Source organism: Leptosomus discolor, chromosome Z (genome assembly GCF_034619465.1).
Source record: "Leptosomus discolor isolate bLepDis1 chromosome Z, bLepDis1.hap2, whole genome shotgun sequence".
In the NCBI taxonomy this organism is placed as follows: Eukaryota; Metazoa; Chordata; class Aves; order Leptosomiformes; family Leptosomidae; genus Leptosomus; species Leptosomus discolor.
The window spans coordinates 23,954,238-23,972,347 of NC_141419.1; the positions used below are offsets into that span (position 1 = coordinate 23,954,238).

At 43.9% G+C, this 18,110-nt stretch overlaps 1 protein-coding gene across 6 annotated transcripts; it reads right to left on the bottom strand.

The window, feature by feature from the left end:
* Nucleotides 1–373: 373 nt before the first annotated feature.
* On the bottom strand, nucleotides 374–17,537 carry HSDL2 (hydroxysteroid dehydrogenase like 2). 6 transcript variants are annotated; one of them, XM_086479655.1, is made up of 12 exons: nucleotides 17,521–17,537; nucleotides 12,849–13,012; nucleotides 12,321–12,419; nucleotides 12,080–12,194; nucleotides 9,245–9,348; nucleotides 8,203–8,301; nucleotides 3,699–3,893; nucleotides 3,142–3,213; nucleotides 1,969–1,989; nucleotides 1,629–1,760; nucleotides 957–1,085; nucleotides 374–497 (listed from the first exon to the last, which is right to left on the bottom strand). In XM_086479655.1, the coding sequence occupies exons 1-12, from the start codon at nucleotides 17,535–17,537 to the stop codon at nucleotides 385–387; spliced, it is 1,260 nt and encodes a 419-aa protein (XP_086335781.1). In that variant the 3' UTR covers nucleotides 374–384. The 6 variants fall into 6 exon arrangements, with proteins under 6 accessions (XP_086335781.1, XP_086335777.1, XP_086335779.1 ...); XM_086479651.1 differs by lacking the exon at nucleotides 1,969–1,989 and having other exon boundaries at nucleotides 1,629–1,828; nucleotides 3,177–3,213; XM_086479653.1 differs by lacking the exon at nucleotides 1,969–1,989 and having other exon boundaries at nucleotides 1,629–1,772.
* Between the last annotated feature and the right edge of the window lie 573 nt (nucleotides 17,538–18,110).

Genomic DNA, 18,110 nt, shown 5'->3' on the forward strand with positions numbered 1-18,110 from the left:
ACTAACCACATTGCTTCCCATTCTAAGCCAGCTCTGCATGGCACTTCTATCACCAGAACAGATCAGCAGGGTGACACTTGCTCCCCCCACCTTTTTTATGGAACATGTGCACGCAACAATGTGGGAAGTGCTCACTTCATGTGCCCTGCACTTACCCAGAGGAGCAGAAAAGAAAACACCTGCAACCTAATACGTCTGTTATTGAGAAGGAATTCCTTTAATCACAAACACCTTCTTGTCTTAATCAGACGGAGTTATTTCTTCCCTAAGAGTCTCACATTTTATCCATATTATATTGCATCAGAGAAAAATGAGGACTAACATTTTAAAACAGCATTGCAGTTATATATGAAAGGCCACTGTTCTGCTAGTAAGGGTTTGCTCTCACAGTTTAGAGTTAAGCTGTGTCAGCATCTTCTCGAGCTTTATTGCTAATGCCATGTTACCTTTAATCCTTAATTTTCCTGACATGAAGGCCAGAGTTGGCTTTAGTTTACCTAAAAAGAAGAAACAGAACCATCAGAAAATGAAAAAGGAACTAGAGACAGCCTATGCACAAGAAAACATAATGCCGCTACAGTGACACCTAGCAGCTATATTGCTATCAGGTTCTGCTGCAAAAGCAGTGCATATTTAGGAAACAGATTAGAGACGTGCAGAAGAGAAGTCCAACAGATTGACTGGATTCTTTCTGAAGCTACACTCACTGCTAAAATTTCAGTTCCCGGTTAATAAAAGCAGTAGAAGCTTTTGTCCTTTTCCTTTTCCTTCACAGAACTCCGAGGATTTCTATCCGATGCTTTCTTTTTTATCCTGGCTTTCACCTGAGCCACAAAAGCCCGAAAGCTCCTCCACCCCAGGACCCAAAGCAAGGAGGCTGTCTGTCCGCCCACCAGCGGAAGGCTTTCTGGGCACCAGTACCCGCGCCCACCCTGGCAAATGCCTTTGTCACTCACCTGTGAACATCTTCACAAAGTCGGCGCTCGACATGCTCATAACCACATCCGCCGTCACCGGAGGCTTTCCGAAACCAGCGCTCCCACCCTTGGTTTTCAGGTCGATGTACCAAGTGCCTCCTTCAGCCCCTGAACAGACAGCGGCAAGAGGTGAGGAGGCAGCAAAGAGCGCTGTGCCCCCCCTATTCCTCCCTGCCTGACGGCCGCTGCCGTGTCCGCTTGGGGCAGTTGCCTGGTGCTACACACGCTGGCGGAGCTCTGCCAGCAGCTGCCCCTTGCCCCACGTCCTGCGGGCAGGCAAAGCCAGCCTCTGGCAGATGCCCCGCAGCAGAACATACCGGGACACGGGCAGAAGAGCCCAAAGGCAGCCCTTGGCTCACAGAGCCGGTGCCAGCTGCCGCTTTTAACATGGCCCTGCGAGCACCCCTGCCTGTCGCCGCGCTAACCCCGTGCGCAGGCCAGCACCGTGACGAGCCTGACCGCACACGCCAGGAGTGGCCGCAGCTTCCTGCACGCGCCGAAGTCGTCCCGAGCAGCAGCGTCACACCGAACTGAACAGAAGGCGGTCTGTTCTGGGACCAGCTCGAAAAGGTGAGTGTTTCTGTTTGAAAACACCGCGTGCCTTTCACTAGGAGCGTGAGCACGTGAAGGTTTGACAAGCGATGGTCTTACCGGAGAGCTCAAACTGAAAGACACCCTGCGTCGTCCTCACGTACTCTTCACTCATTGCCCCCTGAATAACTCTGAATGTTTCTGCAACAGGACTCAATGGCTTGGCTGGAGCAGAGTCTGCCTTAACCTCAGCTCCATCTGGCCCTTCGTGCTGGAATCCGCTTAATCGCTTCTCCTCTCCGAATGCGTGGGAAGCACCTACAAGAAAGAGAGCACTTGTCTCTGTCAGCTGCAGAATGCTTTAAAACTGCACGTAGCAGCACGCGTGGAGAACTCCGTTTGGAAAGATTTAAGCTTCGCAGTGGGGAAAAGGAGTATTTTCCCATTTTGGTATTAATACTGATAAAGGAGGGGTTTGCACCTGGGACTCTGGACAGGCGCGCTGCACTAAAGGTAATTCCGCAACACAGTTCACTTCCTAGTACGTCAAAAGGACGTGACAACAAAAGCACAGCAATTCTGGCTGCTCACAGTTCCTTACAAAGCCTTACAGAGCGCAGTCTTTTCTAAGGCAATCCACACACGCCTGACAGCGCTCACCAAAAATAAATTGGTGTCTTTAACAAACACTCCTTTCATCTCAAAACACTTCTGTCTTGTCTGCCGCTAAGAAGATGGATATTTTCATGGATTCTTCTGCAGAGGCTTCTAAGCTGAAAATCAGTTCACTGCTTTAATCAGCATTTCACGATACCGTAGTGAACGCGCACATTTAACAGTAAAGGACAGCATCTGCGATTCACAAGGCTGATCGTGTTGAACAGCCTCTAAAAACGTTGTAGAAAGTCTCTTGGGTCTCTTCACATCAAAAAATAGTTAGGACTATTCTGTGAGTCCCTACTAAATAATCGCCGTTGTGAGGCCCTGGGAGCTAACACCATCCGTCCCCGGCAGAGCAGTCCTAGCACGATTGCTCAGATAGTCATTTCAAGGGAAAGGCACTGGCCAAACTTTGCCTCCTCGGCCCTTCTCCCTTCCCTATTTGGCGCTTCCATGAAACCAGTTCTACATTCCCAGTTGCCCTCCAACTTGACACACTGCAATTCTGAAAAAGCAAAACCAAGGCTTTTCTATCAAAAGACTTATTATCCATTTCATCTAAGAGATGATGTAAATTGTGCAAGTTTCATCTAAGAAGTAACAGGGACTGTGTTTTGTATAAATTTATCAAGACAGAGATCATATGACACTCCTGCAAAATGTGCTGTTTGCCATTTAAATTCTTTTTCCAGCAATATTTACTTGTCACCTTCATACCAGCACAATTCAGATGGTTAAAAAAGGATTCTTCAAAATAAGACACTGATTTCATACCATGAATGTCCCGCAGAAGGTAACATTCCTTCCCTAGCTTTAAGTACAGAGTCACTTCCACAAATCTTAAGAAAAGGTTTTTTGCCAAATAGCTGAAGTGAAGTCCAAGCTTTTGGGAGAAAGCAAAAAACAACAGAAACTACAGAGGCATTCATTATCACCAGAAATTATTCACTTTAACATACAGTGTTTTCCCTACCATATCTTTCTTGTTTTGTAGCTGTCATGTCAGTTTCAACATCCAAAAAGAAATCAGGCATCAGGGGGTGACCTAAAAGGGGGGAAAAATATAATATAAGTCTAAGTAAAGTTTGACAGCACAAACAGGAATCCATTTTGTATGAAACTACAGCCAAGTTTGTAAGTAAATAAAGTACAATTTGAAGGAAAGAATTAAATAACACCTTTAGAGTTTGGTTAATTTAAAATCTGACATAAAAGCCTCTTGAAGTTGCAATGAAAAACATTTGAAGAAGAAGAAGAAAAAATCTCACTAGCTGGTAAACAGTAATATACATATCTACAGTGTAGGTACATTTTCTTTTCATTAAAATATTTTTTAAATTTAATAGATACTTGATGATTAGAATCTCAGTGGACTTGTCACGTGTCCTTTCCAGGAAGGCACATTCTGAAAGCTGAGGCAAAGCATCTTTTTACAGACTAATTTAAGAGCCCCTAGAAGCTGTATTAATATTCTCCATACATCCTTCCCTCCTTCCTGAATTTACTTCTTACCTTAAAGATCTGTTTTACCTGGTGCAATTGCATAGACATCAAAATCCTTAACACCTTCTTCTCTCAGCAGGACTTCATCAATAATGAAGTTTCCAGTGAAACTTTTTGGTTTTGTTAAAATGCAATAGGCAGCATCTGCAAGGATGTCCGTTTTCCTGCACTGTTTTTCTATTCCAGATCCTCCAAGCATATCCATAGCAGCTGTATGTATGGCTAGAAAGTTTGGAGGGAAAGAAAACAAACTTTAATACTGATGACATGAAATTCCCATTTCTCTGGCAAGTACACAAACTGTGTTTTCCTTTCACACAAATGGAAATTGTACGAAGACAAAGCTATGAAATACTACTAACCAACAAATAATTCTCTACAAGAACCAGTACAAAAAGAAAACTACTGAAGGAACCAAAAAGTGGAATCATGGGCAGGAGTTTTTATGACATTCACATCCCTCTATCCCTTTATTATTCCCCGCCCATGGATTTCCTCCAGGTTATTCAGAAGATTAAAAACTAACAGGACAACTATTTTTCTCAAAAAGAATATATGATACATCAGTCATTAAGAGGTACCTCCTTTGGTGAATATCACACTGAAAATCTTAATGCTTAATTTTAGCCTCCCATGAGATACCAAAGTGTCTCTCTTTAGTTAATGAGAAACCAAATAGCAAAAACTCAAGTAACTTGTTCAAGTTCCCACAGAAAGGCTGTGTTAGAATGAATAATAAAATTCAGATCTTCTAGGCTTCTGGTTGTTTTATTACTCCCTTATTTTACTGGTGAGGATTAGCCCCTAGGTTTCATTTACCTTTGACCGACCTCAGCTTCTCTTCTTTTTTCAAATCAACCAAACTGCTATAAATTCACACCTAAATAAAAAGTGGCAAGTAGATATACAGTACATACAAACAGGTCTCCCTCAGTCTTTTTCTCGTTTTTAAGGACAGGAAATAAATTTGCCTTTTGTTGGTCCTCTGAAATGCAATCTGTCCTGCAAGATTTTTAATTTTTCTTTTTAATAACTACCAACAGAATATTTCTGTCAAATACTGTGATGAAATTTACCAGGTTCTGTAGACCTGAATATATTCCACTGTTCTCAGTATTTGTTAACCTGTTCACTTTTCCTGGCCCACACTTCTGCCACTTTCTGTTAGTGTCAATCATTGTTCTTCCGAGCACAGTAACCCTGGGTGCACAGACTGAAGCAAAAAGGTTTTAAATAGCCACTGCCTCATAGTCTGGCTGCACATTGTTCCACCTATTTCATATAAAGTGCTGCTGGTTTTCCTCTAACGTACATGAAGAGTCTTCCAGTTCTGTCCCAGGATAGCTCTGTTACTCATATGCACTCTTAGTGATGGAACTGCCCCTTGCCCTTTTGGTAGGCTTCCTCGTTCACTTTGAGATGAATGGAGAGCTCCTGGCATCTTATTACCAACATACTTTCACATATTTGAAGAGTCAGATTAATCAACAGATACTGGCATTCATACTAGCACTGAGGCTGATAACATTTGTATGAGATTATAGTGGATTTTTTAATTAAGAATTTTGTATTTTAGATAGCGTGGAAGCCTGTAACTCTCACTCTTTGGTGACCATATGAAAGTAGCTGACTTCTCTTTTGAAGGAACGTTTTTTTTCCCCTGAGAATTTGCACACGATTATCCTCTTTTGTACTTGAGGGTACATCAGTTTTCATAGAGGCATCACTGATTGTGCTCATCTAATATTTCTAACAGACTTAAATGGAATGAGCAAGAATGGATTCAGGAAATACAAAGCTCCATCTGCATTCCTTTGATTTTATAAGACGCTTAATTACTTTTTAAATTACTTTGCAGCATCTCACAGAGAGAAATCCTTATTAAAAAAGCATTTATTAGAATATACTGTTGTAAATTGTAAACTGAATCTTCCTGGACTTCGAAGTCTCATGTTCTGCAGGCTCCTAAGGGGAAAAGATATTAGCTGCACTCTGTAACAACTGCCAGCTTCTGCAGTGTTATCCTCTTACTTATTTTAGCAGGTACAAATATGTTACCAAGGACACAGTGGCACTCTAATGCACAGGACAAAGATACTACTTTCTTTGGTTTGGGTTTTCCCCCCAATAAGAAGGTCAGATTTTGTATAAGTTTAATTAATATCATCATAGACATCCTTTAATACCAGATCACATCTGGGATGGATACTGTTACTGACACTTGGAGTGCTACAGCAGATGCAAACACTGGAAAGAAATAATATATTGAACCATGCAACAGAAGACTTAATGTAACTTCTGCCTATAAAGTTAGCAATCCCTCCGAAAAAATTCATATCATGAGCAGGTGGACAAATTCTCCTAGGTTCTGTTCTCCCTTGCCAGGAAAAACAGGAGGCCAAGTTATTCAGATGGGTGGGTGAAAACATCTACATTGCAAAATGAAGACCTAGTATAACCAGCTGGTCACTGCAGGAAGAATTCTTTAGCTTTCAACAGTACATTGGGACCGCTAAAACTACTGACTCATTTCCACAACTGTAGTTGAGGTTTTCTCCAGCATATCCAGAATCATAGAGAGAAAGTGCTAAAGAATCAGAAAGCTGTAGAGGATGCACACAATGTGTGCATATGTGCATTTACAAGACATGGGTAATCTTGTAAGACCTTTTGAGTGAGAAAATAAATCAAATAAGTAATGTTGTCTGCAGTGTGATACCACATCTCTGTGTCTGAATAAAATACTCTGGATTAATTCCTTCACTGTCCCAAACTCTCATACACCGTTTACATTACTTAATCAGTCAGTCACCAAAAAACACAAAATGGTAGGTAAAAGATCACCTCTGCTAATGGAAAACCAAATTACTCCTAGATACAGGATTCTGAGGAGATGTAAAACCCATTTAGCAGTGGCATTTTAGGGACAAGCTAGGCAAGATGGGCGGGAGGTCTAGGGAGCTTAAGGCATTAAGAACCAAGTTTCATGGCTCTATTCCAGATGACAAATATAGATCCTGGGAAATCTCCATTGAGACTTTTCTGAGTCTTCCTTGGAGCACTCAAGAAGCAAGTATGTGGAAACAACTGCACGTTTCTTCTAACTCTTTCAGAAATAAAAAAAATTCAACAGAGACCCAAAACGTGAAAGGTAAGCTTTCACTCCACTTCCAGGAAGGCAACCCAGACCCTGAAGTTATACGGGCAGTTGCCTTCAGCACAGCAAAGTTGAAAAGCTTATCCTCTTCAAAACAGACAGTACAGGTTTTGTGAAAATATAATCATCGTTCAAAAAGTCAATCCCTTACTAAAATAGTTCTACGGGTAAAACTCAGTGTGAGCAGGATTATTAAGCATCCATTTACTGGGAGAATTTAGAATTCAAGCACCCAGGCCAATGAAAAAGGACCAGGTCTGTCAGCCACACTAACCCAAGTGTTCAACAGAGTATCACCTAGAGTATTTCAGCAAAGAAACTCAGCTGATTTTGTCTGAGATAATTAAGTTTTGCTCATACTCCTCACTTTTGAAAAAGCAAATCAGAGAGTTCTAGCTCACACTAGAAGTTAAAAGGGGCCTGCAGCTCCTAACAGGAAAACATTGAAAAGTGTCTGGGTGCAAACACTTCTTACACTGGAGCACTAGCCCCAGATCTTTGTTCTCATTTTTATTTCCTCTTCCTTCTTCCCTCCCTCCACTAGTTAAGGGAATAAACTCTGCTGTTGTCATGTTTCATAACACAATGACTGGGCTCACGCCATTAAAGGGCAAGATTACCCTCTGTCTTTACTGACTTTAATACCAGTATCATTTCTGTACGCAGATGTATTTGGGGTGAAGAGACTGGCTTCTCTGGCAAACAGCTGACCAGACCTCAAACTACAGCCCTGATCGTCACTCACCCATAGACAACAAACTGGAGTTAATACAACATGGGTCCCTTGAGTTGTTTTTCTTCCATAGAGCTCTTCAGTTTTCTGTGACTTGCAAGCAGATAGTTCTGTGAACAACTGTTTGCTGGCCCACTGAACCAAAACTTCCAGGAACAGGTTTTGTTTTCTCTAAATTATTTCTGCACTTACAGAGGTACGTATCTTGTCAGTTTCATCTATGCTCTAACAATTTAACTAGCAAGGAAAACGAAATAGTACTACATATACAGACATTTAATACCTACTAATGAAAGCATGCTAATACATCTGTGATTCTGTCCAAAACAGAACTCAGGGTGCATGAAAAAGAGCACAGACAAGCCAGATGGTACACAGATGCTTCAGCCAACTAAAAGGGTTGAATGGATTGCAAACTCGATGAAGGTGAGCTTGGATCAAAGTAGCAATGGTCTAGTGAGAAACAGGAATGAAAAGTAGCTCCCATGCATGATGAACAAATAATATGCAAAAGAAATGCTTGGTCTCCTGAATCAATTCCACAGAAATTTGACATATATTCAAAGTCAACCAAAATAAGTTGTAGAAGACAAAATACAGAAAGCTATTATTTTAGTACGATTAAAAAAAAAAATAATCACCTGTTTTAGGCCATAAAGCATTGACAGCAACTTGTCCTCTAAATTCTTCTGCCATTCCCAAGACACACATGGACATCCCATATTTAGAAATGGTGTAAGCTAAGACAGGAAGTATAAAAAAGGATAAAGAATTTATACTCTATCAACAGAAGTTTACTTAAAGAAAACCCAAATTATTTGTTCATAGGGAAAAATCAAGATTTTGCAGACAAAACAGTGTCTTCCTGGAGTCACAATCCTTCCCTTCTCCCCACCACCCCCAGCAGATACAAACTGCCGTCTGCCATGATTTCATTACAAATAAAATGAGAAATACACATTTTGACAAAAAAGATGACTGAAGCCTAGCTGTATGGTGGTTTTGTTGTGTTTTTTATACACAGCACACTGACAAGAGTGCTCAGCGTTTTCAAGAGACCTTAGGCATACTAGCTGCTAATAATCAAATTAGTATTCTATAGGAAACAAAAAGGGGGCAAGGGGGGAAATTCTAAATCCTTGTCACCTATCTATTTTGAGAAGGGAAACTTCTGGGGGGAAAGCACTGGGACTTGCTGAAGGAGTTTAACATGACAAGTGTCCAAAACTGAAACTTCCACAGTTTTAAAACGAGCAACATTAACCTCAAGACAAAATGGAGTCTCTCTCCCAAAGCAAAATTAATTTCCACTTTAAAAAACATCAAGCTTTATCCCTATTAAACTAAATCAGATGAATCAGTAAGAAAATAGAGTTCAGGTTTTGAATTTTGGAAAAGAAAATATTTTGTAGTCTTAAGAATTCCCATGAAAAATCACAGACTCTTACCTTGAAAACATTCTTGAAAACATAAAGGATGTATTAGGCCGTGAAACCTGCATTATGTTTTCCCACAAAACATTTCTTTTACGCTAAGTACAAAACACTCTGGGGAACCGTTAGTGCCAGTCTGTACATAGTGCTAAAGAGACAAGATCTGGCATTCTGGGCTGGCACTTCTGCACATTTCGCTAGGTATTTATGTGGTTCTCAAAAAATTACAAAGGCTCTGAATGCTACTCACCACAATGATTTTTGAACCACATGGGATTCAGATTCATAGGTGGGCTAAGGTTCAGGATATGGGGGTTCCTGCTCTTTCTCAAGTGGGGAAGGCATGTTTTAGACCTGAAGATAGATTCAGACAAATCAGTCACCTCTTATTTTATGAACATCTATAATTACAGTAAAAACCATTTTCATGAAAAGTTCAACACTAAGCTGAGATCCTGCCCTTATATCAATTATTTAACTGATATCAAGAACAACAACAAAAAAAATCTGTCCTAGCTCACTGATATCAGGCCTAATATTCATTCCTGCTAACTGGACCACATTCTCCAAACAGTGCAGCAGCACCTACTAAAGCTGAGTTTCCAGATGCACAGAAGCCATAATCTCCTTGTAACAGTTCTAGTATAGTCAACAAAACACCATGAGGCAACAAGCAAAATTAATAGCGCAGAGCATCATTTAGTCATAAATATATTCTCTTCTGATCCCATATCTATTTCTTCTTTAAAACCATGTTAAAGAAATAATACTGTATAGTGAAAGGCTATTACGAATATTCCAAGGAAAATGAAAACTTGTTCTCCGCTGACTAGAAGAGTCACTATTTCATTCAACTTAGAATTTACATATATCAGTAAATCATAACTTTTACTTTACAGAAACCATCACATGACTGCACTTCTAGCACTAGGGTCCATGTTTGCATTTGATCTCCACTAGAGAATCTTTAATCAAGCTTCATAGGGAGAACAGCACCACAGTGGACTATGCTGTGCTATTCACACATTCCAACAGGATCCATGCATACCCATGCAAGCTGCAGAAGGGACACCTTCAACTGCAGAATCATTAAAGTAGTAAAGTATGTCATTTACTACCTGCTTAAATGTCCTGGGCTCTCAGCTCTTTCCAGCAGCAGTGTGTAAGGTTCACTAACAGATGTCTCAATTTCTTAATGCTCAGGAACCAAGAATACGGCAACAGGTATACTCTGTAAGATTGGACATGCTTCCTGCCTCCTCCACATAGACAAAAAATCCACACCACTTTTTTTTTAGCTATTGTAACCTTCTGAACATTAAATTGAAAACAGATCTCTACAAATCACAAACAGAAGAACATACCAAGCAAGGGGAAGAAAAGGCTGAAGTGCTAGACTAGGGCTTCCCAACTGACAGTTATAAAAGCAATTACAAAGACCATTTGTAACCTCCCTTGAGAGGCATTAATCTTTCATATACTCTTTGTCCTGGGTTACAGTGTAAAATGTGCCAAAAGGAAAAAAAAATATTCTATTACCATCTTCAGGAGCTGTTGAGACCAGGTGGGGCGGTGCTCCCTGCCTCCCCCCTCTGGACTATCTCCTGTCAATGGGCACAACAATGCCTTATCGCCTGACCCATCGATAACTCGCTCCTGGGCTATCTCCTGTTAATGGCCCATCAAGGAACTGCCTCACGACTCCCCATCCCATTGTGAGATGCTCCGCCCGGGGAGGGGGGGGAAGGAGCCAAGCAGTCCATGCCAAATAAAAACGGAGATCTCGAACACCCTAGCAGCCTTCTTCCACTGGATTCCCAGAGGAGCTTTTCCCCCCACTGGAGTTCCAGAGGACAAGAGCTACCTGCCGACCACTGGACCTTCGGAGGAAGACCAGACTCTTTTACCTGATTGCTGCTTCCACAGAACTACATCCATCACTTCAGGAGGACTGCAGCCAGCATCTTATCGGACTGCTACTGCCACCCTAACAGGGTGTCAGGTTGTATTCCTGACTCTGTCAGTGTAAACCAGTGGGTTGTTTGTTTTTCCCTGCCTTGTGTTATATATATATATATTAGTAAAGAACTGTTATTCCTATTCCCCATATCTTTGCCTGAAGGCCCCTTAATTTCAAAATTATAATAATTTGGAGGGAAGGGGGTTGCACTTTCCATTTCAAGGGAGGCTCCTGCCTTCCTCCACAGACACCTGTCTTTTCAAACCAAGACACTTTTCCATTCGCAGCAACACAGAACATGCTTTTTAATCTTTTTAAGGCAGTGTAGCACCCGAAGGAAAGATGACTTCAAGAATTCTCCGTTAATTTGGAATAACTAGATGTACCATCAAGAAAGTGCTTGTTGCTGTTGGGTGGTGAGGGGGAAATGGAGCTTGCCACTGGCAATACAGTGAAGCCCATTCAGAGATTTAGCAAGAGATATCCACAGAGCATTTTCTGGTATGTCAAGCTCCAAAACCAATTCTCCTTTCTGAGTGCAGAACTGCTTACACTAAACAGTCTTTCAAAAGTAGACATCAGAGGGTGTAAGCACAGAAATCCCACTCTGCAAGCAGAGCCTGTCTTTCTTCCACCTCTCCTCTCTCTCCATGCTTGACAAGCTGAAAGTAGGTGCAGAACTCTTCAACATTTCTCTTTTACCTAAGTTATATAATGTCTCTAAAGATGAGAAAGAAGCTTATGAGTAGGAAGCTGACAAACAAGATATTGCACTTGATGTATGCAAAGAGTTAGTCATTTTGCTTGAAATGAAAGGGCAGCCAGCATTTAGCAAAGCCAAGCTGGAGCTCCATTTGAAACAAACTAGTTTCTTCCTACCTGCATGGAGGGACTTGTGAGCACTTAATGACTACAGTAACGAGGTTCCTGTTTACTCCAACTTGCAATTAATTCTTGCAAATATTCATTTCAAATCAGTTGGCCAATAACAGAGCAATTTCCTGTGAGCACATGTAGAATACTCGCACTCCAAGTCTATATCTGCAAGGCAGCTACACAATTTCTCAGAAAAACTGAGATAACATTTGTTTACAATAAGTAATTGTTCCTTCTCTCAGCACTTACGTAAGGTAGGTTCCTCGGACATTGACATCCATCATAAGATTGACCTTCTTCGTTTCTGTTTCCAAAGTGCCAGTCAGAGAGATGGCGCTTGCATTGTTCACCAAAATATCGATCCCTGGTTTTAAAATAAGCCATTTCATATTAGCATTTAAAGACAAAATCCACAAGTAAGGCAAGCTGTCCTTTTCTCTGTTTGTTTGAACAATCTGACTATTAATGTCTCCCCAACACCTTAGCATACCTCCAAAAGTCTTCACAGCTTTCTCCACGGCATCAATAATTTGCTGCTCTTCCCTCACATTAACGATGCATGGCAAAGCCTTTCCTCCAGCTGCTTCAACTGCCCAATCAAAAAATTAAACATTTAAAAATTTGCTCTCAGGTGGAACAAACAGTATGAACCTATGGGGAATCTCTCATTCAATGACATACTTCAAGAATGCACTGAAAATTGCACTCTCAAATCGCGACATTTTTACATAGTGCATAAAGAACAGGGAAGCCAAACGCAAATCTGAACACTGAGAATGTGTGCGGCACACACAGGCATCTCAATTAACACAGCATTTTCACATCTGTATACATACGTCTTCATTACAGTAATATCTTGGTATCTCCCAGCATTCCTGGGAGGCAAGAGAAGCACTAAGCTTATTCTGTCAAGGGTGAATTGCAGCTAAGAGAGACTTTTTCACTCAGGTATGACAATCAAGCTAGGGCATACACCCAGCCCAGTACCTGAAGCCCACCCTCATTTATTACAACTTACTCTCTGCTGCAGCAGTGTAGATAGTCCCAGGAAGAGTAGGATGGGGCTGAGCTGTCTTGGCAGCTACCACAATGTTTGCACCATCCTTGGCAGCTTTCAAAGCAATGGCTTTGCCAATGCCCCGGCTTGCGCCTGTGATGAAGAGAGTGCATCCTGCTAGTTTCCTAAAGGTGAAGGGGGAAGCAGAGGGTAAAGAAGAGGGAGAACAAAGCAAAATCTGTAAATCATTGACTTTCAGCACTCTTTAAGGGCAAAAGTAATTAGTGCAGTCTTCCAACCAACAAATGCCTTCATCATTTTACTAAGAAAGCAGCCTCCAAATACGAAAGAAATGGCTACAGCCACAGTGAAGTACAGTACTACTGAAGGTAAGGCCACTCCCCAAGTTTGCAAACACTATAAAGCAAGAAGGTTATGCAGGCCACCCAACTACCTTTCTCCCTTTTTGTAAAATGATTCAACACACTGTTCACAACAGAGCTCGTACCTCCTCCAACAATGGAAAAGGAGAAAGTCATAAAAACAAAATGCCAGTTTCTAATGAGACAACATGCCTGTGCAGCACTCTGTAATTTACTAGTCACAGCCCTCTAAACACAAAAAACTGCTGTCTCAAGGTGGTATAAAGCTCAAGTCCAGAACCACAATGCCAAAGCAGGGTGCCACATGCAAGTGCCAAAAACTTGATTATCAGAAATGGCAAGTATTTCTCTTAAAGGTTTTACACTAAACTCAACAGTTTCCCAGGAACTACATTTAATCTAATGGGTCGCCCAAAATGGATCCAGTCAAAATCTCTGGAGAAACTAACAAGTTTTAGTGTCAGAAAGATGTCTGGCATACACAAACAATGTCACTGAATTCTTGAAAATCAAAGTATCAACTCCAGTTTAAAGCACATTCAACAACAAAGCCTCTTAGACCACAGGTTTTCCATATGAAGGAACACATATTTCAGTGTTCCGTATAAAGCTTGTGTTGCTTTCCCTAACTCTGTGGAAAAAAACAAGAGGCCCACGTTTTCAACTCCAGCTAGAGAATACACGTGAAGTATGGGCTACAGCAACTTCACTTTTCACTCGCATCAGAACTGTTACACATCAGCCTCCAAGCTTGCATTACTTTTCCTTTCAGCCTGGGCCAGACTTGACTTAATACTGTTTCTCCAGGTCTGTTTTTTTCTCTCCAATCTGGGAGCATCCCTCCCTAAAACACTCTCTAGGAGAGTGTTTGCTTTCAGAAGGCAGAAAACTGGGATGGGTCATGGAGGGGGAGCGATCTTCCCCTGCAGTGCCACCATCAGGCATCTGCAAGATCCCAGAAGGCAATGAAGCCCTGCAGGTGCAATGTCATACAGCTTTCCTCTGCAAAATTGGGTCCTAGAGAGGTACAGGAAGAAAAATCTCAAAACAGCACAATGAATCACAAAAAACTCCTGCTGAGAGTCGTCATGTGCACAGTGAGGAAAGTTCATCTCTGGAATACATAGACTGTAAACGTCAGTCAAATAAGGCCTGAATCTGGCTTCTACCTTCAACCAACTCATATGAGGTCAGCAGACTCCACCTCAGTCATGGAAGAGGTAAACGGGGTCCAGTGGGAGGCAGCTCTGAAGGAGACGGAAGCTGAAGAAAGCTGGCGGAGCTTTAAGCCCTTCAAGGAGAAAGAGTGGTCCACTCATGAAGACAAGCAGATGTACCAGGAGACCAGCATGGCTACACAGGGAACTCGTAACTGAGTTCCCGTGTACAAAGGTGTCATACAGGGAGCGGGAGCAAGGACAGGCCACAAAGGAGGAATTAGAACTATTACCTGGGCATGCTGGGGTGGTGTCAGGAAAACCAAAGTTCACCTGTAGCTGAGGCTAGGGCACAAGGGCCTCTGCTGCTACACTGGTAGTAAAAGAGGCCCTTTGCTCAATGGGGTGGGTGAAAGCAAGGCTTCCAATGCCATCTCTCACAATAGTTTTGCACCCAATTTAAGATATTATGGTCTGGATGGGTGCACAACCTAACAGGTAAAAAAACTAGTTGGTTGGTCAGGCTCAGAGGGTGGTTAATGAGTCATACTCTGCTCAGAGACCAGTAACATGCAGGGTACCACCTCTACTCTTGGACCAGTTCCATTTAACATCTTTATCAAGGACCTGAAGGAGGTGACAAAAAGCCCTGGAGGTGGACAACAACCAGTTCACAAGCTTGAGGGCACGGCAGCTATCCAGAGGGTCCCTGACAAGCTAGATGAACAGGAGCCTCATGAAATTCAAGGAGAGATGCACAGTCCCACATCTGGGAAAGGTCCCTGCAACAACACAGGCTGGGGACTGAATGGGCAGGGAGCACTCTCCTGAAAACACCTTGGGGGACCTGGCAGAGAGTAAGCTGAGCTCGAGCAAGCCAGCAACAGAGGCCAGCAGCATCCTGGGATACAAGAACACCATAACCAGAAGATGGAGGGAAGGGATTATGTCCCTCCATTTGGCACTCATAAGGCCACATTTACATCCTGCGATGACTTTTGGGTCCCTCAATACAAGGTATGTGTTGACAACAGGGAGCAAGTTCTGCAAAGAAAGACAGAGATGGCTGGAGGCTCAGCACTTGTGAAAGGGCCAGTCAAGGCTGGAGGACAGCTTGGGGGGGACCTAGCAGCAGCTCCTCCAATAACTATGCAGTGACTGATGAGATGGAGCCAAGCATACATGCTGTGGTGCAGCGCAGGAGGATGAGACACAACAGGCCCTTTCAAACTGAAAGAATAAAGGTTCGAACTGGAGAGGTTCAGACTGTCCTCCCCATGATGCAGTCAGGCAACAGAGCAGGGGACTGAGCTGTTTCCTGCCTTGGAGGCTTTCAAGACCCAAATGCACAAAGCCCTGAGCAACCCTGTCTGATCTCCCAGCTGATCTGGCTTTCAGCAAGAGGTTGGACTGGAGACCTCTCAAGGTGCCTTCCAACCTGAATTATCCGATGATCCAATCTGGAAGAGTCCAGCTCCAAATTCAGTTCCTTTCCCCAAATTACTATTCTATTCATTCCAGCTAACAGTCTCTCTAATTTTCCCGTCCAACCTGTCCTACACTGGCCATCACCCTCAAGTCTTCCTGTCTCTCAGCACATCTGCATCTCCAGCCTACATAAACCTCCCTTTCCTCCCTACACTTACAATCACTGCTGACTACATTCACTCTCGGAGCTCCCTTCCTTCAACTAGAGCTCCACAACCTCCAATTCTGTCCCTACAGCCTACAGAAACAGCATTCACCAAAATAAACAAAGCCCTACTAACAGGAAAAATTTTCACTTCATCCCCTCTGAAACATCGAGCTGACTTGATACTCTCTCTCACACTCCTTCTATTTGTTTTTGGGGGGTTTGTTTTGTTTTTTTAAATTCTTGCTTCTTCCTTAATTTTACTTCTAATTGTCTCTCCCTGGAGAGGTTTAATTTATCCTCTGCAAGTTTATGTGACAGCATCCACAAAGCACCAACCTCTTAAAATGTTTATTCAGTGTCCCTAAAAGAACTGCCCAGAATTTAGAGCATTTTACTCTCCTAAACGAGCTCAGAGGCTTGCAAGACACAGGATTTATTTTTAATTCACTTAGCAGTCCAGCTGTTTACAAGTGTTTAAAGCACCTGCTCGTCTAAAATTGCTTATGACCTTTATTATGAAGGTTGCATCTTTATTGCTTCCATCGCAGTTGAATTCTAGTAGTAAGACAGAAAATGTCAAATTCACCTCTGTGCCCTGCAGTCTCAGGGATCTTGGAAAAAAATGAAGATAGGTCCTTTCTCACCAGGTGTGACTGCTAATACAGAAACCTGCAAGTCACATCAGGGCCACTCTTCACAGTTTGCTTACACATACACTAGGAATTTAATGAATAATGCTGTTTCTAACATACAGGAACAAATACCGCTAACTTATCTTCTTGGCTGTTAGCAACGCTCGCTCCGAAGAAAGGCTGAAAATGCCTCTAAATGAAGATCCTATACCGGAAGAAAATCTGATTGCCAGGTCACTACTGGCTCAGAACGAGAAAAATACTTTAATAGATATAAAATTACAGATACACTCCCCAATTGAGATGAAACTCCTCCAGTAACTACTTCCATTGCAAAACGCTCCTCCGAAGGGCGGCGACTAATGACCCTCACGTGGATTTCCAGGACCTCTGCGACTCCCCACCTGCCCCCTTCTCTCCGGAACTCGCTTCCAGCCCCTCTGCCGTATGGAAACCCCTCGCCCCGGGACTTCGGCGTTCCGGCACCTCGCACAGGGCCGGCGGGCGACCCCGCGGCTGTCGCGACTGGAGGCCGGCGCGACCAAAGCCCGCTCCAACCCGCTGGGGGCGAGCCGGGTCGCCACCCCTCCCTGGAAAAGCCCACCACTGCAGGAGCGTTCGTATCCTCCGGTATAACGATTCAATTTCAGATGCTTCCAAGGAAGCAAAGAGGAGGGCAAAGCAAACCACCACGGCGGCCCCCGGCCCCAAGGGGCCTTCGGTGGCTGAAAAGCCACGACTTTTACCTCAAGGCTCGCCCCCAGCCCCCGCGGCTCTGCCCGCCGCCAGAGGGGCGGGAAGCGGCGGCCTGAGACGCGGGGAGACGGCGGGGTGTCTGCGCCGGCGGCGGGGGCGCAGGGAGAGGGGAGGGCCCGGGCGGCTTACCCCGTGTTGGGCAGCATGGCGGCGCGGGCGCAGGCAGGGGCCGCCCCGGGGCGGGGAGCGGGCCCGGTAGGGCCGCTGGGGCCGACCAGCTTCGCGCAGCCGCCGCGGCGGCGAAGGGCGGAGCGGCCGGGCGGGGGTGAAGGGCGGCGGCGGGGTTGTTACCGCGGCAGGGCGTGTGTCAGGAGCGGGGCCGGGGCCGGGGGCGGCTGCCGCTGCCGCGGGGCGGGCGGAGAGACGGGCACGCCAGCTGTGTGAACCACAGCTGGGAGGGGAGCAGGGCCGGGCTGGTCAGGGGGGGAGGACATAGGCCACCGGAGATGGGATAGGGGCCTGCACAGCATGGGAAGAGTAGAGCCGAGTGGTTTCTGACATCCCTTGGGTTCTCTGCTGGGTGTGAGAAATTTCACTTCGATCTGAACTCTGTTCCCACTCCTCAGAACACTGGAGCCTTTGCCTCCACCTCACCTCTGCCTCCCCAGTTCATCAGAATGCCTGTGGCAGGACGGAATGCCTTCCGCTCGCCCCTCCATACGCGTCCCCTCTTTCACCTCCTCCCCTCGTCACTCTCCTGTTTCGCAGTGACTGTGAGG

Bases quoted from the DNA above. Each gene is read 5' to 3' on its own strand.
- HSDL2 (XM_086479650.1), bottom strand. The intron at 12,420-12,848 runs GTAAGTTGTAAT...TTGATTGGGCAG, and splicing joins CTACACTGCTGCAGCAGAGA to TTGAAGCAGCTGGAGGAAAG. The intron at 1,827-3,141 runs GTAGGGAAAACA...TCTTTCTTGTAG, and splicing joins TACAAAACAAGAAAGATATG to GTGCTTCCCACGCATTCGGA.